General features: G+C 42.0%; 1 protein-coding gene across 3 annotated transcripts in view; it reads left to right on the forward strand.

Moving 5' to 3' along the window:
- Positions 1-27,347, forward strand: part of LOC125453457 (NADP-dependent malic enzyme, mitochondrial-like) — a 169,222-nt gene that overhangs the window by 81,476 nt on the left and 60,399 nt on the right. For all 3 annotated transcript variants that reach the window (XM_048533090.1, XM_048533093.2, XM_059646564.1), the window contains 2 exons: positions 716-791; positions 15,960-16,121. In XM_048533090.1, the coding sequence (XP_048389047.1) occupies positions 716-791; positions 15,960-16,121 (238 nt within the window). The remainder of the gene's footprint in view (positions 1-715; positions 792-15,959; positions 16,122-27,347) is intronic.

A 27,347-nucleotide genomic window follows, 5' to 3' on the forward strand; every position in this document is an offset into this window, starting at 1 on the left:
TTGTAACTCTGGACCTCTGAAGTGGTCTAGCGAGGGATGAGTAACAAAGCTGACCTTGCCACAGATGTCCACGTGACATTTTCCTCCTTTAATCTGCTCGCTTTTGTTCTCCAACCTAGTATCTACTTATCAGGGTCAGTTTCACATTCTTTTACAATGCTTCTGTGAAGCACCTCAGTCATTTTATATCTATTATATGGCATGCTTACTGATATTAAGTTGAACTATCATTGAAAAGCTGTTGGGTGAACAAGGTCAGAAGTCATTCAAAGCATGACTTTGGGAGTTCGCCATTTTTTCAGTCAGTTAGTTGGGTGAATAAAAGGGGAAGGAGGGGGAAACTAAGAGCAGAAATAGTCTCCATTATGAAAGGTGCTCACCCCAATTTGGACCTCCCACCACAACAGTTCCAATGGAAAACAAATAAAATAAATTGAGAATTCTACTATATTTCAACACAGACAATCTTTGACTGTTAGCAGGGCTTGTGAAAGTAGGTGTTACAAGCTGAAACTTTGGGATAATGATCACTGAGGCAGCAATGGCCAACCTCCTGCCCCTGTCTCCTTCCTTCTTCTCCCCACCCTCATTGAGTGCCATAACAATTTCCAAGCCTCAGCATGGGGTCATAGTCCAAAAAGGTTTAGAAAGTGCTGGGCTATTTATATCTCTTCAACTAAGAAATTCTTTTTATTATTTTTTCCTCCCCATCTAGAGGATTGTTCATCACCATTCATGACAAAGGCCACATTGCTACAATGTTGAAATCTTGGCCAGTAGAAGATATAAAGGTAAAGCTTATTTCAAAGTTTGTAGATATCTGTATTCATGTTGTGTAGTAGGGATTGATGGATGCTGAGAACAAAATGATGTATCAAAAAGAAGATAAATTATTCCTTGTGTAATGTTAAACCACAGAGCTCGCTAAGTAACGTTGAGACTAATATACTAATAATTACATTTTTAGACAGTCCTAACAACTATGTTCACTAATACATTACAATGAATTTTACCTGTATGCTTTCCTAACAACTTGTTTGGTTTCAATTCAATCATGGATAATGTTTGCTCAAAGGAGTGGGAATGGGTTTTGTCCAGATAAATTGGAAGGAAAGATTACCAGGCAACACTGTAGTTGATCAATAAGTTATCTTTAAATTCAATTATAGCAAGCTTCCAGAAATAACTGTTGGAAATAGATATGGATGGTTTGGATGGGGGAACTAAGTCTAATATCTTCAAATTTGCAAATGACACAAAGTTGGCTGGGAGTGTGAGCCGTGAAGAGGATGCAGAGATACATAAGTGTGATTAAGACAAGCTGAGTACTTGGGCAAATGCGTAGCAGATGCAGTATAATGTGGATAAATGTGAGGTTATCCACTTTGATAGCAAGAACAGGAAAGACTATTAATGGCTATGAATTGAGTGAAGAGAATATACCACATAGTCTAGATGTCCTCGTACACCAGCCACTGAAAATAAGCTTGCAGGTGGAACAGATGGTAGGAAGGCAAATAGTATGTTGGCTTTCAAAGCAAGCCTTCAATTCGAGTACAGGAACAGATGCCTTGCTGCAATTATATAGTTTCATGGTGAGACCACACCTGGAATATTGAATACAGTTTTGTTGAGAGAGGATATTCTTGCTGTAGAGGGAACACAGTGAAGGTTTACCGGACTGACTTATGAGGGGATGTTGAATTCGTTAAGATTATGTTTGCTGGTGTTCTGAAGATTGAGAGAGGAATCTCACAGAAATCTGTAAAATTCTAACAGGACTAGACAGGGTAGATGCAGGAAGGACAATCCCGAAGGCAGGGATCGACCAGACCGGGGCCACAGTCTAAGGATTTAGGTTAAACCATTTAGGACAGAAATGAGGAGAAATCTCTTCACCCAGGGTGTGGTGAGCCTGTGGAATTCACTACCACAGAAAGCAGTCAAGGCCAAAACGTATGATTTCAAGAAGAATTTAGATACAATACTTGGGCTAGAGAGATCAGAGGATATGCAGGAAAAGCAAGAACATGTTATCAAGTTGGATGATCAGCCATGATCATAATGAATGATGGGAGCAGGCTCAAAGGACCAAATGACCAACTGCTCCTATTTTCTATGTTGCTTTGTTTCTAATTAGTAGTTGAAGAGATGAAGGATAAACAGGGTGCCCGTGATAGATCCAGGTGAGAATCGAATAGATTATATTACAGGCTTGTTAGATAATTTAAAATGCAATGATTGAGATTGATTGGAGATCAAAAAGAACATTTATGAACAATGGTGAAGTATAAGTTCAGTCATAAATGAGTACTTTGCATCTGTCTTTACCAAGGAAGAAACTGCTGCGCAGGACCTGGTAAATTATGAGGTTAATTCAGATACTTGAAGGATTAATATTGGTAAGGTGGAGATAATGGAGCGGTTTACTGTACTTAAATTTGAAAAGACTCCAGTACGGGATACAATACAGTCAAAGATTTTGAGGGAAAGGAGAGTGGAAGTTGAGGCACTGGCCCTAATTTTCTTCCTTAGGTTTGCAAATGGATTTCCCTGCTTAAGGACAATGAATTAATCTACAGCAGATGGACGACAGCAGCACCACCTTTTCGAGGGCAACAAGGGGCAGGCAATTAATGCTTACTAGCTAGCAACACTCATGTCCAGTGACTGAATATAAAAACAATTCAAGACAAATTAATACAGTAAATTCTCATTTTAAATTTGTAGTTGCTTTAATGAAAATTGCAACTTCAGTGCAATGACTTGAAGTAAATTCACTTTCCCATTAAAATGGTTAAAAGCTGCACTTAGATTCTGTAGAACTTTATCAGAAAATACATTAAAACATTTTTTCCTATAACGACTTTACATGGTAAATTTCTATATTGGCACATTAAACAACTAAAAATACAGTAAAAAATATGGAAGAAACATGTTAACAAAAAAACAAAGAAGTGACCCCAGTTTAAAATGAATTGAATCAGTGTAGGGAGAATTGCTGAAGGTTCTGGCAATAATTGCCAATCAGAAGTTACTGTTGACCAGAAAATATAGAAAACAAATTTCAGAAATTAATGGTTGCCAGAACAATGGTCTGCAATTCAATACAGGTTACATTCAGGTTTCATTCAAACTATAATTTAGTACAGTACGAGATCAGAAAAGACAGATTAGTAGAGAAGTAACAGTCATAAAATCAAAGGTCTATTTTCAGCCTTGACTTGTTTATTTGTCCTCTCCACGGCATGACATGATTAACAGTAAAAGTGGGTTTTTACACCAATATTTAGACAAAGAACTTGATGTGGTGTATTTCAGTATTGAGTACATAGTCATTGGGCAAAATACCTTACTAATGATCAAGGGGATCCGACCCTGAGAAAAGGTATGAAGTATGAAACTTTGGGAGGTTTCAGTGCGTTTAGTGGAGGGTAACTCAAAACTCATGTATAGTTTGAAAAGTTATGAAGATATGAAGCACTGAGAGGAAGAAAATGTTGTTTGTACCAACCATCTTATCTGATCTGAACAAGTTCTCATGTGTCATGACACATTTTAACTGTATAACTGTCCAACCTTAAAGCCTGATTAAATTCAACATACCACCGTGTTGGTTGTACTCAATCATGATTGAAAGATTAAAAGTATTACAGCTGGAAATAACTGCAGTTCTTCCTACTGAAAAAATTGCTCATTGCTAATTGCTAATAACATAACTGTATTTCAGCAGTTAAATAAAAATTGCATATCCAAACTAAATTTCAGAAGCCTGGTTTAAGCAGCAATTTGAGTTAAATGTTATATGTAGTAACAGCTAAGTTTTAAGTTAATTTCATGTTGGGCCTCCCGGAAAGCCTCATCAGTCCAATACTGTAGCATCAAAGTGCACAATTGCTGAAGAATGACAAGCTGACAGCAGACTAAAAGAGGACAACCAACTCCGTAGGAAACTGCCTGGCACTCTGAACTCGTTTACATCTCAATCAAAAATCCAACTAGAGGAAACCAGTTTATTCTCTAATCTTAGATGTAGAAGGATGAAAGGAAGAATGCAAACTTGAACTGAAAGGGTGAAGAGAGAATCTGGGCAAACATCTTTGCCAACACAAAACTCAACATTCATAATTTTTCATATTAGTTTGGGAGAAAGCTAAAATGGTATTAATGTGCAAAAACTGTAGATGAACACAATAAACAATGATTATTGTTCTGATTGATTGCTTCTTCCACTCTATTTACTGGAGAAGGCAGGAGCAACATATTTTCCTAAATAACAACAGCCTAATTAAAATGAATAACTTTGAAGCAAATGTGTTGCCATTTTTAAGGTAAAATGGCTCAAAATAGATCAGGGTATACATTAGTTCATGCCTCAAAATGTTAAGAGGAAAGATGGGATTTTTAAAGACTGACATCAGCATAAAGCAGTTGATGAGCACGAGGAAATCTTGAATGATTGAAAACAGGTTATGTTATAACATTGTAACAGAAGGACCCACAGCTACTACAACATTGTATTAATGTCCAGTAAACTGATGAAAGAGAAATAATTTTCAGGGTTATCTTTGGAATGTAACCTTCTTTAATAGGTTAAAGAACATGTTAAAGAGAGTTAATACAGGACTGAAGGTGTTATATATAAATTCACACAGTATAAGAATAAGGTAAAATTGAGCTCATGGTGCAGATCGAAACAGGTATGACGTGGTAGGCATCACGGAGACATGGCTGCAAGGGGATCAGGATTGGGAACTGAATGTCCAAGGATATACATCTTATTGAAGAGATAGGCAGGTGGGCCGAGGGGGTGGGGTTGCCTTATTAGTGAGAAATGAAATTAAATCAATAGGAAGAAATGAAGTAGGGTCAGATGGTGTAGAATCTGTGTGGGTAGAATTGAGGAACCGCAAAGATGAAAAAGCCAAAGTTGGGATTGTGTACAGACCTCCAAACAGTAGTCGAGCTGGGGCACAAGATATACCAGGAGATAGAAAAGGTTATAAGAAAGACAAAGTCACAGTGATTATGGGGTTTTCAATATGCAGGTGGACTGGGAAAATTATGTTGATGGTGGATTGCAAGGAAAAAAGTTTGTAGATTGTCTACAAGATGGCTTTTTGGAGCAGCTCGTGGTGGACCCCACAAGGGGACAGGCAATACTGGATTTAGTGTTGTGCAATGAGGCAGATGTAATAAGGGAGCTTACAGTAAAGGAACGCTTAGGAGGCAGTGATTGTAATATGATTGAATTTACCAGGAATTTGAGAGAAAGAAGACAGAATCAGAGGTAATGGTATTACAGCTGAATAAAGGTGACTATAGAGGTATGAGGGAGGAGCTGAGCAGAATTGACTGGAAGAGGAGCCTAGCAGGAAAGTCTGTGGAACAGAAATGGCAGGAGTTTCTGGGAATAATTCAGGAGAAGCAGCAAAATTCATCCCTAGGAAAAAGAAGTATGGTACAGGGAGGATGAGGCAACCTTGGCTGACTAAGGAAGTCAGGGATAGCATAAAAGCAAAAGAGAAAGCCTATAATGTGGTGAAGGACAGTGAGAAACCAGAGGACTGGGAAGCTTACAAAGACCAACAGAGGGCAACAAAAAAAGAAATAAGGACGGAGAAGATTACATGTAAGCTAGCCAGTAATATAAATGAAGACTGTAAGAGTTTCCTTAGGTAGATAAAGGCAAAAGTGGACACTGGACCACTGGAAAATGATGGTGGAGAGATAGTAGTGGGGCAGATGGAAATGGCTGAGGAACTGAATAATTACTACACATCAGTCTTCGCGGTGGAAAACGTGAGTAAAATTCCTAAAATTCAAGAAAGCCAGGGGGCAGAGCTGATTATGGTGGCCATCATCAAGGAAAACATGCGAGTAAAACTGATTGGCCTGAAAGTGGACAAATCACCTGGACCAGACGTACTACACCCCAGAGTTCTAAAGGTAGCTTTAGAAATAGAAATCTAAAGGTAGCTGAAGAAATAGTGGAAGCGTTAGTGGTGATCTTTCAGCAATCACTAGAGTCAGGGAAGGCCCCAGAGGACTTGAAAATTGCTGATGTGACACCCCTGTTTAAAAAGGGAGTAAGGCAAAAGATGGAAAATTACAGGCCAATTAACCTGACCTTGGTCGTGGGTAAGATTTTGGAGTCCGTTGGAAGGGATGAGATTTCTGAATATTTGGAAATAGAGAATAAAATGGGGCAAAGTCAGCATGGGTTTATCAACAGGAGGTCATGCCTGACAAATCTGCTAGAATTCTTTGTTGGAGTAATGAGCAGGGTAGACCAAGGAAAGCCAATGGATGTTATCTATCTGGACTTCAAGAAGGTTTTTGATAAGCTGCCACACAGGAGGCTGCTGAATAGGATAAGGGCCCACAGTGTTAGAGGCAAGGTATTGGCGTGGATAGAAGATTGGCTGTCTGGCAGAAAGCAGAGAGTGGGTATAAAGGGGTCTTTCTCAGGATGGCAGCCAGTGACAAGTGGTGTTCTGCAAGGGTCAGTGCTGGTACCTCATCTTTTCACTTTGTACATTAATGATCTTGATGAAGGAACTGTGGGCATTCTGGCTAAGTTTGCAGATGATACAAAGATAGGTGGAGGGACAGGTGGTATTGAGGAGGTGGCGAGGCTTCAGAAGAATTTGGACAGGCTAGGAGAATGGGCAAAGAAGTGGTAAATGGAATGGGGAAAGTATGAGGTCATGCACTTTGACAAGAAGAATAAAAGCATGGACTGTTTTATAAATGGGGAGAAAATTCAGAAGTCTGAGGTGCAAAGCGACTTGGGAGTTCTAGTTTAGGATTCTCTCAAGGTAAACTTGCAGGTTGAGTCAGTAGTCAGGAAGGCAAATGCAGTGTTATTTTGAGAGGACTTGAATATAAAAGCAGGGATGTACTACTGGGGATTTATAAAGCTCTGGTCAGGCCACATTTGGAGTATTGTGTGAAGTTTTGGGCCCTATATCTCAGGAAGGATGTACTGGCCCTGGAGCAGGCTCAGAGGAGGTTCACGAGAATGGTCCTAGGAATGGAAAGTTTAACATATGAGGCACATTTGAGGACTCTGGGACTATACTCATTGGAGATTAGAAGGAAAAGGGGTATCTAATTGAAACTTTCAGGATACCAAATGGCCTGGACAAAATGAATGTTCAGAAGATGCTTCCATTGGTAGGAGATTCTAGGACCCGAGGGCACAGCCTTAGAGGAAAGGGATGACCTTTTAGAACGGAGACAAGGGGAAACTTCTTTAGCCAGAGAGTGGTGAATCAATGGAATTCACTGCCAGAGAAAGCTGTGGAGGCCAGATCATTGAGTACATTTAAGACTGAGATACATAGTTTCTTGATTATCAAGGGGATCAAGAGTTACGGGAGAAAGCAGTAGAATGGGGTTGAGGAACGTATCAGCCATGACTGAATCTGCTCTGTCATTCAATGTGTCGAATGACCTAATTTCTGCTCATTTGTCTTATGGTCTTAACAAAGGTGAAAATGGATTCAAGAGGCTATAATACCACTTTTGCTCATTGGCTTCTTTAGGAAGTCCAATTATACACAAAGTGGTGCATCTTGGTTTCTTGAATACATTGGAATTGGCTCAGCATTTTTGAGGACCAGTCATTAGGCCCATATAGCAGTCTCCAAGGAAATTGACCAGGCAGTTGACAATCCTGTGGATAATTCCTTATTTCCCTGGAACCCTCTTAAAGTCTTCAATTAAATCAGAGAATTCAGAGTATTCCGATGAAATTAAATATAACAGTAACTCACGAACATACAACCTAGAACAGTACGGCACAGTACAGGCCCTTTGACCCATGATGTTGTGCCGACCTATTACCCTACTAAGATCAATCTACCCTCAATACCCTACATTTAACTGTCTTCCATGTGCTATCCAAGAGTTGTTCAAAAGTCTCTAAAGCATCTGACTCCACTACCACTGCCAACAGCGCATTCTACACGCCCACCACTCCCTGTGTGATGAACCTTCCTCCAATTACCTTAAAATTATGCCCCCTTGTAATAGTCGTTTCTGTCCTGGGAAAAAGTCTCTGACTATCCACTCTATCTATGCCTCTCATCATCTTGTAAATCTCTATCAAGTCACCTCTCATCCTTCTTTGCTCCCTCAGCCTTTTCTCATAAGACCTGCCCTCCAGTCAAGGCAGCATCCTGGTAAATCTCCTCTGCACCCTCTCTAAAGCATCCACATCTTTCCTGTAATGAGGTGACCAGAACTGAACACAATATCCCAAGTGTGGTCTAACCAGAGTTTTATAGAGCTGCAGCATAGCCTCACAGTTCTTAAATTCAATTCCCCTGCCAATGAAAGCCAGCACACCATATGCCTTCTTTACAACCCTTTCAACTTGGGTCGCAACTTTGAGGGATCTATGGACGTAGATCCCAAGATCCCTCTGTTCCTCCTCACTGCTGAAAATCCTGCCATTAATCCTGTATTCTGCATACAAATTCGACCTTCCAAAATGAATCACTTCACACTTTTCTGGTTTGAATTCCATCTGCCACTTCTTTGCCCAGCTTTTCATCCTGTTAATATCCCATTGCAACCTACAGCAGCCCTACATGCTGTCAAAAAATCCACCAACCTTTGTGTCATCGGCAAACTTACTAACCCACCCTTCCACTTCCATATCCAAGTCATTTATAAAGATCACAAAGAGCGTAGGTCCCAGAACAGTTCCCTACAGCACCCCACTGGTCACCGAGCTCCAGGCTGAATACTTTCTATCTACTACCACCCTCTGTCTTCTATTGGACAGCCAGTTTAGTATCCAGACAGCCCAATTTCCCTGAATCCCATGCTTCCTTACTTTCTGAATGAGCCTACCATATGGAACCTCATCGAATGCCTTGCTAAAATCCATCTCCATCACATCCACTGCTCTACCTTCATCGATATGTTTTGTCACATCCTCAAATAATTCAATAAGCCTAATGAGGCATGCTCCTCCCAAAGCCATGCTGACTATTTCAAACAATCATAAATACTATCTCTCAGAATCCTTTCCAATACTTTGCCCACCACAGAAGTAAGACTGCTTGGTCTGTAATTTCCAGGACTACCCTTATTCCCTTTCTTGATCAAGTGAATGACACTTGCCACTCTCTAATCTTCTGGCACTACTCCATGGACAGTGAGGACACAAAGATCATTGTCAAAGAGACAGCAATCACTTCTCTTGCTTCAACCTTGCGTATATCCTGCCTGGCCCAGGGGAATTATCTATCCTCACGTTTTTTCAAGATTTCTGGTACATCCTCCTTCCTAACAACAACCTGTTCAGGCATATCTGCCTGTTTTGTGCTGTCCTCACAGACGTCAAAGTCCCTCTCACTGGTGAATACTGAAGCAAAATATTCATTTAGGACCTCCTCTGACTCCGCACACAAGTTCCTTCCACTGTCCCTGATTGGTCATACCCTTACTGTGGCCATTGTCTTGTTCCTTACATGAGTATAGAAAGCCTTGGGGTTTTCCTTGATCCTACCCGCCAAGGTTTTCTCATACCCCCTTCTAGCACTCCTCAATCCATTCTTCAGTTCCTTCCTTGCTACATTGTAGACCTCTAGCGCCCTGTCTGATCCTTGCTTCCTCAACCTTCCATCTTCCTCTTGACTAGATTTTCAACAAGCCTTGTCCACCAAGGTTCCTTCACTTTACTATCCTTTCCTTGGCTCAGTGGACAAACTCCACGTTCCCCCTCCCCAAATTAAACACATTCCCATACCATCGGCTCCTAACCCTCTCCGTGACTATAGTAAAAGTCAGGGAGTTGTGATCATTATACCAAAATGCTCTCCCACTGAGAAATCTGGTTAGTTGCCAAGCACCAAATCCAATATGGCCTCCTCTTCAGTCAGCCTATCGACATATTGAGTCAGAAATCCTTCCTGGACACACCTGACAAAACCTGCTCCATCCAAACTATTTGCATTCAGAACGTTCCTAGATAGCCTAGATTAGATTAAATTAGATTCCCTACCGTGTGGAAACAGGCCCTTCGGCCCAACAAGTCCACACCAGCCCTTGAAGCACCCTACCCAAACCCATCCCCCTATAACCCACACACCCCTGAACACTACGGGCAATTCAGCATGGCCAGACCATCTAACCTGCATATCTTTGGACTGTGGGAGGAAACCAGAGCACCCGGAGGAAACTCACGCAGACACAAGGAGAATGTGCAAACTCCACACAGACAGTCGGCCGAGGCGGGAATTGAACCCAGGGCCCTTATGCTGTGGGTCCGCAGTGCTAACCACTGAGCCACCATGCCGCCCTTATATTCGGGAAGTTGAAATGCCCCTTGACAACAACCCTATTACTTCTGCACCTTCCCAAAGTCTGTCTCACAATCTGTTCGTCTGTGTCTCTGTTGCTTTTCGGGGGTCCGTAGAAAACTCCCAATAAAGTGATTGCTCCTTTCCTGTTTCTGACTTCCATCCATACTGACTCAGTAGACAAACTCTCCTTGACGACCTCCCTTTCTACAGCTGTTATACCATCCCTGGTTAGCAATGCCACTCCCCCACCTCTTTTACCTCCCTCCCTGTTTCTCTTGAAACATCTACACCCCGGAACATCCAACAACCGTTCTTACCCCTGTGTTATCCAAGTTTCCATAATGGCCACAGCATCGTAGTTCCAAGTACTGATCCGTGCTCGAAGTTCGTTACCCTTATTCCTGACACTTCTTGTGTTGAAGTGGACACACCTGAGCCCATCTCACTGACTGCCACTTTGCCCTATTATCCTTCCTCATCGACTCTCCGCTTGCTCTATCTGTCTGTACATTGGTTGTCCCGTCCTCTAATCTGTAGCTCCGGTTCCCGTTCCCCTGCCAAACTAGTTTAAACCCTCCCAAAGAGTTCTAGCAAACCTCCCATCCAGGATATTGGTGCCCCTCCAGTTCAGTTGCAACCCATCCTTCCTGTTCAGGTCCCACCTTCCCCAGCAGGTATCCCAATGATCCACAAACCTGAAGCCCTCCCTCCTACACCAGCTCTGTAGCCACGTGTTCAGCTGTGCTCTCTCTCTGTTTCTAGCCTTACTAGCCCGTGGCACCGGTAGTAATCCTGAGATTACTACTGTACTCATCCTGGCTTTTAGCTTCCATCCTAACTCCGTATAATCACTTTTAAGGTCCTCATCCTGCTTCCTAGCTATGTCATTGGTATTGAAGTGTACCATGACTTTTGGCAGCTCTCCTTTCCCCCTTAGGAATCTTGAAGACTCGACCCTGGCACCTGGGAGGTAACGTACCATTCCAGGAGCCTTGCTTGCTACCACAGAATCTCCTGTCTGATCCCCTAACCAGTGAATCTTCTGTCGCTATCGCTCTCCTATACTCCCCCCTTCCCTTCTGAGCCACAGGGCCAGGCTCAGTGCCAGAGACCTGGCCACTATGGCCTTCCCCTGGTATCATGTCTCCCCCAATAGTATCCAAAGCAGGATACTTATTATTGAGGGGAGTGGCCACAGGGAATCCCTGCACTGTCTGCCTATTCCCTTTCCCCCTCCTGACGGTCACCCAGCTACCTTTGTCCTGTACCTTGGGTGTGACCACCTCCTTATAACTCCTGTCTATCACCCCCTCAGCCTCCCAAATGAACCTGAGTTTATCTAGCCCCAGTTTCCTAACATGGTCTATGAGGAGCTGGAGTTGGATGCACTTCTCGCAGGTAAAGTCAGAAGGGACACCAGTAGTGACCCTTACCTCCCACATCCTACAAGAGGAGCATGCAACTGCCCTAACTTCTATTCCCTCTACTGTAGATTTCCAGAAGAATAAAGATTAAAAGCCTTACCTTACCGACCAGCCACACAGTCTTTTTTTTAGGTTAGAGGAGGATCGGTGGGAGACACTACACGTGTCGTGTTTCAGGTTTAGCCGATGCCCAAATATAGTAGTTCACTTCCTGGCTCGCGCTGTCACCACTCCCACCGCTGAAAGCAAGAAGGCTGCTGCTTCACGCGGTAAGTTTTTATAAAGAAAAGCCTACCTTCCCGGCTGCCCCCGGCTCGTGCTGTCAGCACACTCGGGGCTGAAAGCAAGAAATAGCATTGTTAATTTTTTAAAATTATTTATTCACGGGACAAGGGCATTATTAGCTAGACCAGCATTTATTGCGCATACTCAATTGCCCAGAATGCAGTTGAGTTAACCACATTGCTTTGGCTCTGGAGTCACGTGTAGGTTAGCCAGGTAATGCTGACAATTTTCTTCTCTAAAAGATTTGTAAACCAGATGGGTTTTTCGAACAATTAACAACAGTTTCACGATCATCATTAAACTTTTAATCCCAGTCTCTCTTTATTGACTTCAAGATCCACTATCTGCCATGGTAGGATATGAACTTGGGACCCGAAAACAATACCTGAGTCTCTGAATTAATAGTCTAACAGCGATACCACAAGGCAATTGTTTCCCTTTACATAGTCTAACTCCTGAGTAACTATTAAACTGACCCGATACTTATTTCTCACACTTTGACTCCCAGTGGATCCAACCTAATACCTACCTTCCCACCAACTTGAGCTGCATGAGATTGCCAGTCCTTGGGAAATCCTTCCCATTGTTTCATGTGGACAAATCCTGTTTAATATTGAAGTGGTGAAAATTCAATATTAACACAGCAAATTATGGGAAACTAATTGCAGAGGTAGAAAGGAGCAGGAACTTGTTTTAAAAAAAGGGGGTTTCCACTTACATAATCATTTGGATTCAAAAGCACAATGCAGGATGCTGAAGGATACAAAAAGTGCAAAGTGAAGAGGGATGCTTGAATCTCAGGCTAAGAAACGCTGATTTAGATAACACCTTGAAATAAACAGAATAATGGCAGACATATTTAATAGAACCAAATCATGAATGCTATATGTAGGGAGAGTTGCACCTCTATTCTGTAGAAAGTGTCAATCTAATTCAGGATGAAGTGGCAGATCTTAGCTCAACATTGTCAATCACTCTTGTATGATATGGTGCACAGTATATCAGATATCTGCAAATCATTATTGAAAACAGGGCTGTGTGCAAATAACACTATGTAATATGTTCTTAGGGAAAATTGTCTTTTGAAGCCATTGATACACTCCACTTCAGCCACCCTCATAGGCTGCTGTCTTCAGGCCAGTACTACTGACAACATAAAATAAAATCTTTCTCACAGCATCAAAACAGACCCCTTGGTCCAATTCATAGCATCATACAGTGTGGAAGTAGGCCATTCAACCCAACAAGCCCACACTGACTCTCCGCCCTGCCCTGTAACCCTACATTTCCCACTGTTAAACCACCTAACCTACACATCCCTGGACACTATGGGCAACTTAACATGGCCAATCCACCTAACCTGCACATTTTTGGACTGTGGAAGGAAACCGGAACACCTGGCACAAACCCACACAGATGTGAGGAGAACATACAAACTCCACACAGACAGTCACCCAAGGCTGGAATGGAACCTGGGTCTCTAGTGCTGTGAGGCAGCAGTGCTAACCACTGTGCTCCAGGTTTCCCAAACTAAACTCATCCCACTTGCCTGCATTTGGTTCATATCCCTCTAAACCTTTCCTATTCATGCACCAGTGCAATGTCTTTTACATGTAACTGTGCTTGCACCTACCACTTCCTCTGGCTCCTCATTCCATCTATGAACCACTTTCTGTATGAAAAGGTTGCCCATCAAGACCCTTTTAAATCTTTCCCTTTTCACCTTAACCTCATAACTTCAGGTTTTTAACTCCCCTACCCAATGGAAAAGACCTTTGCTATTAGCTTTATCCGTGCCCCTCATGAATTTATAAAGCTCTGCAAGGTCACTCCTCAACCTTGAACACTCCAGGGAAGAAAGTCTCAGCCTATCCAGCCTCTCCTTATAATCCAAACCCGCCAGTCCAGGGAACATCCTTGTAAACCTTTTTCTGCACCATTTCTAATTTAATAATATCCTTTGTATAGCAGAGCAACTAGAAATGTACACAATATTCCAGAAGTGGCCTCACCAATGTCCTGTAAAACTGTGATCCTTGTACTATTGGTGAAAGGAAGTACTTTCCTTTGATTATTGCATAGGCCAGATAAGGTAGACAGTGTAAAAGAAAAGCAATTTCATTCGCATTAGAACCCTTAATCAAAACTGGAAATAATGGAAAGATTGCGATGCCTATTGAAGAGATTGATAACTTTTGCAAATAACCATGACATTAGGTTGTTTTTCTTGTGTTTGGTGCATTCTGTGCACATTTTTGGCTAACAAGTTACATAGGATGCCGTGTTCTTTGCATTAGCCTAATGGATGGTCTTGGTCAACCAAGTCAAAGTTTCCAGGCAGTTCATTAAACACAATAATGGGAAGTTTATCTTTGTCACAGTCACATGTGTAACTTCAATAGCAGTTGTTTGGCACAAATCTGATAGGACAGATTCAACAAGAAGGCCCAGGAAAGATGGGAACAGATCTGACAGGTGGCAACATATTCACTGAATTTGGGTTGGGGATTGGGTGGTAGTTTGGACAGGAAGTCAAAAGTTGCATTTTTGAGGAGTGAGATGTTGGTACCAAATGACTGCTCTGTCTACGCATAAAGAGTCATAGAGATGTACAGTATGGAAACAGACTCTTTGGTCCAACTCTCCCATGCTGACCAGATATCCTAAATAAATCTAGTCCAACTTGCCAGCATTTGCCCCACATCCCTGTAAACCCTTCCTATTCATATACCCATCCAGATGCCTTTTAAATGTTGTAATTGTGCCAGTCAGTACCACCATCTGTGCCAAAAAGCTGCCTCTTAGGTCCCTTTTAAATCCTGCCCCTCTCATCTTGAACCTATGCCCTCTAGTTTTGGACTCCCCACCCAGGGAAAAGACTTTGTCTGTTTCCTCTCTTAATGTCCCTCACGATTTTATAAACCTCTGTAAGGTCACTCCTCAGCCTCTGACACTCCAGGGAAAATAACCCCAGTTTATTCAGCCTCTTCCTATAGCTCAAACCCTCCAACCTTAGCAATATCCTCATAAATCTTGTCTGAACCCTTTCAAGTTTCACAACACCCTTCCTATAGCAAGGAGACCAGAATTGTACACGGTAGTCCAAATATGTCCCGTACAGCCGCAACATGACCTCCCAACTCCAATACTCAATGTACTAACCAACAAAAGGCAAGCATACCAAACATCGCCTTCACTATCCTATCTACCAGCGCTTCCACTTTCAAGAAACTATGAACCTGTACTTTAAGGCCTCTTTGTTCAGCAACATTCCCCAGGACCTTACCATTAAGTGTATAATTCCTACCACAATTGGCCTTTCCAAAATGCAGCACCTCACATTTATATAAACTAAACTCCATCTGAAGAAGGATCTAGGCCCTCAGCGTCAGCCTTCGTGCTCATCTGATGCTGCTTGGCCTGCTGTGTTCATCCAGCTCTGCTCCTCGTTATTTCCATTTACCACTCCTCGGCTAACATGTTTGACAACAGTAGATACTGATTGTGTTTTAGAGAGATATAATGAATCATTCTATTAATGCAAGTTTCTCAATTATTTTTATGACTATTTTTTATTCTACAAAAGTTACCATAGCCAATATAGAAAGATCATTTAAAGAACATATTCTTAAATATTTCTTTTGCCAAATATTTCATGATCCTCCCTTAACAAGTAAATAGTGCCTTCGCATCAGACTCAAATCTGTTGTGAAGTTCCCCGATTGTTACATAATAAATATTGTTGCTATGATAATGAGAAAATATTTCTCTTAGCAAGTTAATATATTGAACTAAACGAGATATTCATTTGATTCAGATGTTTTAATGCAGATAATCGGTTGTTTTTTAAACCACTATTTATACCTGGGTTGAAAATTAAGTTACAACTTTTAACTTATACTGATTTTTGTTTCCTTATAATTTTAAGGCCATTGTTGTTACTGATGGTGAACGTATCCTTGGACTTGGAGACCTTGGAAGCTACGGAATGGGAATTCCAGTGGGAAAACTAGCTCTCTACACAGCCTGCGGTGGAGTGAATCCACAGCATTGCCTCCCTGTGCTTCTCGATGTTGGTACAGACAATGAGGTACAGCATTTAAGAAAAATTCTCATAATAACTTAAAAGAATAAAATTTTGGTACATGCTTTATTAGCTCAAGACCACTTTTAGAAAATAATATTTGAAATATCTGATCTTTTCAGAATTGAAAACCATAGAGCAAGTGCTGTCATTTAAAACCTGATTGTAGCAGATCAGCATTGTGATGGAGAATGTGAGATTCCAAATATTGCTCAAGTAAAAGTAAAGTTCTGAGGTTATGAACATAAGTGAAGTTGAAAAAATTGGCTTTTCCTTAGTGTCCTGTTTGTTCATCATAACAATGTGCATTTATATAGCTTATATAGCAGAACATTCGAAGGTGCTTCACAGGGGCATTGTCAAAAATATTCAGCATCAAGCCGCAGGAGACTATAGTATGTTCAAACATTTTGGTTGTAAAAAACACTTTAAAGGAGGACACTGATGCCATGAAGCTTTGAAAGGAAATTACAAAGCTTAGGTCCAAGTTGCCATTGGTTGGAACAAAATATATGATGTGTCAGAAGTTTGAAATTGAGGAATGTTGAGATCTCAAGCTGAGGGCACAGCCAGGTAACGATTTAAAGATGACAATCAAATGAACGGATCAGAAGGCAATTCATGTTGATGAACGCAAGAACGATAGGTGAAAGAATTTGGTGTGTGTTCCAAAACTGGCAGCAGATCATTAGATATGTTTAAGTGTATGTGGGTGGTAGACGGAGGCCAGTAAGCAGTGTACTGGAATTATCCAGTGTGGATGGGAGTTTCTGCAGCGGATCAGCTGAAGTCAGAGTTGGATGATGTTACTTTTGGGGAAGTTGGAGGTATTAATCATCAAGCAGATAAGCGGTTATAAGCTCATCTCACAATCAAATAAGGTGCTAAGATTCCACAAGGCCTTGTTTAGCTTAATATGGTGACGTGAGGGAAGGGTAGAGTTAATAATGGAAACCTCTACTCCTTTAGAACTGCATGTCAGAGAGAGACGTAATATATATGAGGCAGAGAAGAGGTCAAGAGTTGGTATGACATCACATTGGGTTTTAGAGTCATAGAGTTATACAGCATGGAAACAGACCCTTTGGAGTAACTTGCCCACATGAATCAGGTTTCCTAAACTGAACTAGCCCCGTTTGCCTATGTTTGGCCCATATCTCCCTAAACCTTTCCTGTCCATGTGCCCGTCCAAATGTCCTATAAATGTTGTCATTGTACTCGCCTCTACCACTTCCTCTGCCAGCTTGTTCCATATATACACCACCTTGTGTGAAAAGGTTTCCCCTCAGGCCCCTTTGGGTAGCTGTGGATTCCCTTGTGCTGGTTTCTAAAAAAAAGACTTTAGCTATTCACCTTATCTATGCCCACATGATTTATGAACCTCTCTAAGCTCATCCCTCAGCTCCAAGGAGAAAAACCCCAACGTAGCCAGCTGCTCCTTATAACTCAAACTCTCCAGTCTCCCTATCATCCTTGTGAATCTTCTTTTCTCACCCTTTCTAGTTTAATAACATCCTTCCTATGACATTGTGACCAGAATTATACGCAATACTCCAAATATAGCCTTACCAATGACTTGTATAGCCGTAACATGATGTCCCAACTCCTGTATCAGTGCTCTGACCAATGTAGTTAAGCGTGCCAAAGACCTTCTCCATCACCATGCATCCTTGTGACACCACTTTCAAGGAACTATGTACCAGCACCGCTAGGTCTCCCTGTTTGACAACACTGTCCATGGCCCTACTAAGCCCTGCCCTGGCATGTCTTAGCAAAATGCAGCACCTCACATTTATCTAAATTAAACTCCATCTCCTATTCCTTGCTCCACTAGCCCAGTTGGTCAAGATCCTTTTATGTATTATTAGGTAACTTTCTTCACTGTCTACTATACCGCCAATTTTGGTGTCATCTGCAAACTTACTAACTATGCCTCCTCATCCAAATAGTTTACATAATGACTAATTACAGGGGGCTCAGTTGTTTGCAGCTTAAATGTGACAACAAATACGAAAAGCGCACAGACCTGAATTATTTTCAAAATTGTGGAAGAGTTACCTTTTAGAATACTAAGTTGATATATACATAGATAGGTACATACGTTCTCAAATCTCTCAAGTACAGTACTCCATAGTTCACAACACTTCACTACAAATAATATAAAACTAATGAGTTAATATGCTAATTTAGCTAACTCAAACTACCTCCAACCACTACAGAAGTGGTTTTCAATAGTTTTTGATATATGACTAATTTTCCCAAAGAGGGGACATTTGTATGCAAGTTTAAGAACAGTAGATCACATCAGAATGCTGTAATTTAGCTGAATACTGCACTACTTAGAAAGGCATATAAATTAAATGGAAATAATTTGGTAACGCAACAATCATGGAAATTTTATTTGTCCTTTATGATCAATTTGGAGAAACAACTAACGATGAGTACTGGAGAGTTATCTTTTTTAAAAATGGAGTCAAGGTTGAGTCAACATTAATAACATCTCCCTTGGGGAACTCAGCTGCATGAACATCAAATAAGGAATTCTACATGATGTAAACAGTAATAATTTGTTATAAATAGATTCCCATGATTTTTCCTGTGGAAGATGAAATGATTCAATTAATTTATTTCAGCATGCATACAGAAACTACTGTCTTTCATAATGTTGTTACGAAGAGCGAGATGCAGGTGAGACATTGGGGGAAGCAGGTGAAAGGATCAATTTTTCAGGGACTACAGAGGTAATTGTGCAGAAAGAATAACCTGTTGCAGGTAACTGTGCTGTGCTAGGGGCAAACACCTGGTTGTAGGGAACAAAGGTAGAATTTCGGGAAAAGATAGGCACAGATTTAGGAGGTGACAGGATGTTTAAGAATGTTGGAGAGGAAAGGAAAATTGAAGATGGTTAGATGTGTTGCAGTGAATGAGCAAGGATGTCAGATGGCAGATTTGTAGGGGAGGGGAATAATAATTTAAGAGATGGAACCATTAACAATATCAGATAATCTGGGGGCCACGAAGGGAAATTGGATAGTGAGCAGTTTGATGGGGAGAGGATGGAGGGAAGGAGCAGGAGGTCAGCCTCATGAGAAGATGAGCTTCAGAGAAGATGAGACTGAAACTAGTAAATGATGTATTTTCAGGTCAGTGGCAGAGGGGAGTTTTGCAGACTGGGGAGGAAGGACAGAAACGTAGAATGGGTGGTCTCAATTTTAGCAATAAAGAATGCTAGGAGCACCTTGTACTTATTTATTGTGAAGGAAGAGAAGACAATAGGGAATTTAAGAAGGCAGCTTGTAGTGGAAAATAGGAGCTGGGAATTGCCTTTGCATTGCTGAAAGACGAAATCTGCTATCTGTCATTAACCTTCAAGTCTGCATCCCTTCAACTAATGGGGCTAGAGATGAAGGCTATACCAGGAAAATGACCGGCTGAGAGAAAGTAATGGCTTTAGTGGGATCAAATACGTCGGAAGTTGATGTGCAGGCGTGATTGGAGACTACCATCAACGTGTTCCTCTCCAATCACTCACCATCCTAACTTGGAAATATATTGCCATTCCTTCAGTGTCGTTGGGTCAAAATTCCCTCTGTAATGAAACTGAATTCACATTTCACCATCTACCAGGGTCGGATGGGTCTAGGCCCAAAACGTCAGTTTTTGTGCTCCTAAGATGCTGCTTGGCCTGCTGTGCTCATCCAGCTGCACACTTTGTTATCTAGGATTTGTGCCCATGTCTAGATTACTAGTCTAGTGGCATTAGTACTATACCATTGCATGTCTTTTATGTACAAAGACTCCTAAATCCCTCTATGCCAAAACCTTCTATAGTCTCTCTATTTAAATAATATTCAGCTCTTTTATCTGCAAAAGTACATAACCTCTCATTTTCTCACATTATATCCCGTCTGCCAAGTATTTGTCCACTCACTTAAGCTGACTGTATCTGCAAATTCTTTTTGTGTCATTTCCACCACTTTGCCTTCCCATCTATTTTTAATGTCATCTGCAAACTTGGTGATGGTACATTGACTCCTTTCATCAAAGGAATGGTTATTCATAATCCTTCCTGCCGCAAACATAATTGTGTGGAGACAGAACGGTGGCAAGGCCCCAAATCCATACCCTCTTACCACCTTAAATGACCACCTCTCCCCAGAGCCCTCATCTGAATGTGCAGTTGAAAGGGCATTAAGTTTCGTCCTTTGTCTGTTGAGAATCTACAATAATTACTAGTTGCACTAAAAATTAATTAAAAATAGTGTTGAGCATTAAGGTGTGGAGATCCACTCAATTGCACTGTTTTTCACTACCATTTGGCCGAAACCAACGTAACTAATACCAAAGATTGTAAGCGCTTTTGAATTTAAAATAATTTAAATTAATTTAAACTCAGCACATATTGAGCTTGTGATCTTTTACTCTATCATTTAAAACATTGTGCCGGCAGCACGTCCCAGAAACAAATTGGATGCACTCCCTGCCAGTTAATCACCATCAGCAGTTACCATGAATTGCATTTGTTTGCATACCTTAATAAGGCTTTCAAAAATAAGTGATAACAAGGTGTAGAGCTGGATGAACACAGCAGGCAAAGCAGCATCATAGGAGCAGGAATGCTGGCGTTTCGTGCCTAGCTTTCCTGGTCCTGTGAGGCTGCTTGGCCTACTGTGCTCATCCAGCTCTACACCTTGTTATCTCAGATCCATCAGCATCTGCAGTTCCTACTATCTCTTTCAAAAATAAGTATTTCTGCTGGCTGCAAGGACACTGAAACTTAGACTTTTGAAACCTAGGGGTTCAGGTGCATTATTCTTTGAAATTTACATTACAGGTAGACAGGGTAGTTAAGAAAGCATTTAGCACGTGTGCCTTTATTGCTCAGACCTTTGAGTATAGGAGTTGGGACGTTATGCTGAGGTCGTATGGGGCATTGGTGAGGCCTCATCTGGAGTACTGTGTGCACTTCTTTTGCCCAAAATGTATTATTAAACTGGAGAAGATGTTGCAGGGAATGGAGAGTTTGAGAGATAAAAATAGACTGGAAAGGCTGCAATCTTTTCCACTAGACCATAGGCAGTGGAGGTGACCTTATAGAGGTTATAAAATCATGAGGGGCATCGATAAGATGAGTAGCAGGTGTCTTTTCCCTAAGGTAGGGGATATCAAAACCCGGGGGCATAATTTTAAAGTGAGAGTAGAAAGATTTGAAAAGGACATGTGGGGCAACTTTTGTTTAAACCGTTGTTTCCATATGGAATGAACTGCTAGAGAAAGTGCTGAATGCAGGTATGGATCTGTACGGGTTGAACAGGTGAAAGAATGAGTCCGCCCAGGCAGTCCTGGTTGTGAATTTTGGGAAGGAGGTAGAAGCAATCTCTGTGGGGTTGGGAGACTACCAACCTGGGGACAATGGTGGGGACATTACCAGACAAGCTGACATTGGTGACCGTAGTGGGCACAATGGCTTGATGGGGTCATGTTCCAGGAGGAGGTATCTGATAGCTGGTGCTCATCCTCTTAAATGTAGAGGTCAGTCCGCCAGACAACAGCACCATTCTTAGCAACAGGCTTAATTATGAAATCAGGGTTGATCTGAGAGTATGGAATGTGGTCAGTTCGTGGGAGGATAGGTTGGTGAAGGGGGCAGAGAAATTGAAGCAGCTAATGTAACGTTGACAGTCCTCAATGAACAGATTGAGTTTTTTAAATTCATTTGTGGGATGCAAGCATCAGTGGTGGAGGGAGTGGATGCTTGTGGATATAGTGCCAGTCAAGCAGGCTGCTTTGTCCTGGATGGTTTCAGCTTCTTGAGTGATGTTGGGGCTGCATTCATCCAGGAAAGTGGGGAATATTCCATCACACTCCTGACTTGAGCCTTGCAGATGATAGACAGGCTATGAGGCGTCAGGAGGTGAGTTACTTGCCACAATATTCCTAGCTTCCGATCTGCCCTTATAGCCACTGTGTCTACGTTGTGAGTCCAGTTGAGTTTCTGGTCATTGATAACCCCAGGATGTTGATGATGGGGGATCCAGTGATGGTAACACTATGAATGTCATGGGGTGATCATTAGATTGCCTCTTATTGGTGATGGTCATAGCCTGGCATTTGTGTGGCATGAATGTCACGTGCCACTTGCCAGCCCAAGCCTGGATATTGTTCAGATCTTGTTGCATTTGAACATGGACTGCTTCAGTATCTGAGGAGTCACGAATGGTGCTTAACGTTGTGCAATCATCGACAAACATCCTCAGTTCTGACCTTATGATGGAGGAAGCAGCTGAAGGCGGTTTGGCCGAGGACAGTACCCTCAAGAACTCTTGCAGAGATGTCCTGGAGATGAGATGATTGACCTTCAACAACCACAACCACCTTCCTACGTATCAGGTATGACTCCATCCACTGGAGAGTTTGCCCCCAATACCCATTGATTCCAGTTTTGCTAGGATTCCTTGATGCCTCACTGAATTGAATGTAGCCTTGATGTCAAGGGCTGTTACTGTCACCTCACCTCTGGAATTAAGCTCTTTTGTCCATATTTGAACCAAGGCTGTAATGAGGTCAGGAGCTGAGTGGCCCTGGTGGAACCCAAACTGGATGTTACTGAGGAGGTTATTGCTGAGCAGGTGCTGTTTGATAGCAGTATTGATGACACCTTCCATCACTTTACTGATGATTGAAAGTAGACTGATAGGGCATGAATTGGCCCGGATGGATTTTTCCTACTTTTTGTGTACAGGACAAAGCTGGGCAATTTTTCACATCGTCGGGTAGATACCAGGGTTGTAAGTGTACTGGAACAGCTTGGCTAGGGGAGTGGCCAGTTCTGGAGCACATGTCTTCAGTACAATTGCCGGAATGTTGTCAATATCCAGGATGTCCAACCGTTTTTTGATATCACAGGGAGTGAATCGAATTGGCTGAAGACTGGTATCTGTAATGCTAGGGACCCTTGGAGGAGGCAAAGTTGAATCATCTGTTGCTGAAAATTGCTACGAATGTTTCAGTCTTATTTTTTGCATTGATGTGCTGGGCTCTTCCATCATTGAAGATGGAGATATTTGTGGAGCCTTCTTCTCCAGTGAATTGGCTAATTGTCCACCACCATTCACGACTGGATTTGGCAGGACTGCAGAACTTAGATCTGATCCATTGGTTGTGCGATCACTTAACTGTTTCTCTCACATGCTGCTTTTGCTGTTTGGCATGCAAGTACTCAACTTTGGTGGCTTCACCAGGTTGACACCTCATCTTCAGGTATACCTGGATCTGCTGCTGGCATGATGGTAATGGTTAAGTGGGATATATGCTGGGCCATGAGGTTACATGTTATGCTGGAGTACAATTCTGCTACCATTGATTATCCACAGCACCTCATGGATGCTGGGTCCTATAGTGTCCTACTTAAATGAGCCACAACACATTGCAGCAACTTGGAATGATGCAAAGCAGAACAGGAACACTTATACGGAGTCTTCCAAAGAAATGGACAGGACACTATTCAAACAAGCCACAGTTCATTGCAGCAACCCAGAACTATGCAAAGTCTCCCAAAAAAATGGATACCGGAAAGGCACAATCCTCTGAGACAGGCCGCAACGCAACCAGAATCACTTATCACCCTACCATACATCAAGAATATTTCGGAGATGACCACAAGACTGCTCAGACCCCTAAATATCAGAGTAGCCCTCAAACCGACAACCACCTAACGACTGCTACTGACGAATGTAAAAGATCCCATACCCAAAACTGGAAAAACTGGGGTACTATACAAAATACCATGCAAGAACTGTGAGAAACACTACATAGGCCAAACCAGAAGAAAATTGACTATGCAGATACATGAACACCAACTATCCACCAAGAGACTTGACCAATTCTCACTTGTCTCACGATACACAGAAAATAAGGGACACGATTTCAACTAGGACAACACATTGATAGTTGCACAAGCCGAACAGAGACACGCCAGGGAATTCCTGAAGGCCTGGTATTCCAACTGGACCTCCATCAACAAGCATGTTGAAATAGACCTGGTGTACATACCTCTGGGAAACGAAACCGGAAATAATACCAATCACTCCAGCAAACCCGAGGCATATAAATAGCAAGTGCGACAGAACACCAACGCTTCACCATAGACGCACTGACGATGTTACCTAGCAGGGTGGTGAAATGCTTGCAACCAAACCCACCGGCTCAGTGAGCATGTTTTGCAGCTCATCCACAATCTGATCTACAAATCTCTGGAAAACTTCAGATACACTGTGGAGCTGGAGGAACCATCATCCCTGATGAAGGGTCTAGGCCCAAAACGTCGATTCGCCTGCTCTTCAGATGCTGCCTGACCTGCTGTGTTCCTCCAGCTCCACAGCTGGAGGAACCATCATCCCTGATGAAGGGGACTCTCCTGCTCTTCAGATGCTGCCTGACCTACTGTGTCCCTCCAGCTCCACACTGTATCAACTCTGACTCCAGTATCTGCAGTTCTTGGAATTTCTGAGTGACTGGTAAAAACCACATTGATTTACACTGGAGGGAAGAGAGAAAGAGAGAAAGTGCGCTCAGTCCAGGAGTGGGATGGGAAGGGAAAGGTAGTAGTGGGTGTGGTGGTTTGTACGGATGGAGACAAATTTCTGTTGACAGTGTGGCTGCTGATCCTGGGGCTGGACGGCAGTTATGGTTAAGGATTAAGACAAGGGGTGGGAGTAGATCATTTAGCCCCTCAAATCTGATCCTCCATTTATAACCTCACATCCACATTCCCATCTTACCTTTCATAACCTTTTACCTCCTCTGTTTAAAACTTTTCTAAGACTCTGCTACTACCACATTATCAGGAAGAGGGGTCTAACAATGCACAACATTCTGAGATAAACTTAAAAGGGTGCAGAAAAAATTTACAAGGATGTTTCTGGAGCTGGAAGATTTGTGTTATAGGGAGAGGCTGAATAGGCTGGGGTAACTTTTCCTGGAGCATCAGAGGCTGAAGGATGACAATATAGGGGTTTATAAAATCATGAGGGGCATTGATAAGATGAACAGCCGTGGTCTTTTTCCCAGGGTAGGCAAGTCCAAACAAAGAGGCTGCAGGTTTAGGGTGAGAGGAGAAAGATTTAAAAGGGACCTAAGGGGAACTTTTTTTCATGCAGAGGGTGACACATGTACAGAATGAACTGCCAGAGGAAGTGGTGGAGGTTGGTACAATTACAACATTTAAAAGGCATTTGGGTGGGTATGTGAGTAGGAAGGATTGAGAGAAATATGGGCCAAATGCTGCCATATGGGACTAGATCAATTTAGAATATCTGGTTGGCATGGATGAGTTGGACCGAAGGACCTGTTTCCATGCTGTACAGCACTGACTCTATAAATGTTCTTTGCCTAATCCCTATTTTAAATGGGTGACCCTTGATTTTTAAACAGTGAAGCTCTAGTTCTGGATTGTCTCATATGAGGATACATCATCTCCACATCTAACCTGTCAAGACTCAGCACAATCTCACATGTTTGAATCAAGTCCCCTTTTACTTTTCTGAATTCCAATGAACACATGCTTTGCCTGTCCAACCTTCCTCCTGAGACAATCCATCCATTCCAATTATTACCCTGGTAACCTTCTGAACTGCTTCCAATGAATTCACATTCATCCTTCAATAAAGTGACCAGAACTGTACACAGTACTCCAGATCTGGTCTCACTAATGCCTCGTAAATGAAGCATAAATTCCCTCCCTTAGTATTCATGTTCTCTTGTAATGGATGGCAACATTCTATTAGATTTCCTAATTATCTTCAGTATGTGCATATTGCCTTTTGCGATTCATGCATTCAGATCCCTGTGCATCTCAGAGCTCTGCAAGCTCTCACCATTTAGATAATATGTTTCATTTTTATTCTTTCTGCCAGAATGGACTAGTTTGCATTTTTCCACATGATATCATTTTGCGGATATCTACCCACTCACTTAGCCTATTTAATTTTTCTGTAATTTGCTTGAGTCCTCTTTAGAACTTACTTTCCTACCTGTCTTAATGTCATCAGCAAATTTAACAACCATGCCTTCAGTTCTTTCATCAGTCATTTTTTTATAAATGTAAACATTTAAGGTCCCAGCTGCAATCCCTGTGGCACACAAATTGTTAAACCCTACCAACCTGAAAAAGACCCACTTAATCCTACTCTTCTTCCTGTTATCACCTGTTGATGCCAATACACTTTCCCTCTACCATGACTTTTCATTTTCTGCACATTTTCAAATGACTTTTGGAAATCTAAGTACAGTTCCCCTTAATCCACAGCAAATCCTCAAAGAACTACAGTAGATTGATTAAACATGATTTCCCTTCACAAGACAATGTTAATTTCATAATTACTTTGAGTTCATCCGTGTACCCATCTGGCCAGCCCACACACAGCCTCATCCTGGTGCTTCATCTCATATCCATGCCTAATGGTCACCTCCCCACAAAACACATTTCTCATTCTCACAGCTACTTTCTCTTCTTGTATGAGAGCATCTGATGGGCACTGGGGTGGAGGTAGGCATTTGTTCAGTGATCATCAGCATGATGACAACTAGCAATGGGTAATCACTTGTCTAGAAGGAAGGAAGTCTTGCACCAAGAGATTAGATCTCATCAATGATTTACTGCCCAAGACCAGGATTGTTGAAGCACAGCTGCTTACATTTGTTGAGAGAATTGCTTCTTGGTGTGTAGAACCTATGGGAATCTTGCCCCCTTCAAACTGGATTTGTATCCAATCCCTCAGTCCAATGGAATAATATGTACTTGTTGTGCAGACACGAAATGTTGCTGACAGTCTTGTAGACTGATCGCTGCCAGCGCTGACAATTTCTTAGTTTTTGCAAGAATCCTGACCAAAAGCCCTGACAAAAAACAAAGTTACAGTATAATGAAGAGTGTTTAGTTTAAGGAGCCTTTAAAGAGAAAACCGTGGTGTTAATTTATAGCAGGGCAGGGAGCACACAAAGGAACATGATAGCTAGCCTGAAACTTTGCGCAGACTTGGATACAAACTGATAAACATTTCCTTCTTCCGCCCCACCCCCGCCCCACCTGACAGCCACCCTGATTGTCAGATCCGTTGTGGGGACCCGAGTTGGGAGTTTAGAGTTCAAGGGAGGAGTGTGGCACAAGGGTTAGTGAAAAAAGGTTGGTGGAACAGAAAGAGGGCTAACAGTCCTGTTGTGTGCACCTACAAT

This window comes from Stegostoma tigrinum, chromosome 6 (assembly GCF_030684315.1).
Source record: "Stegostoma tigrinum isolate sSteTig4 chromosome 6, sSteTig4.hap1, whole genome shotgun sequence".
NCBI lineage: Eukaryota > Metazoa > Chordata > Chondrichthyes > Orectolobiformes > Stegostomatidae > Stegostoma > Stegostoma tigrinum.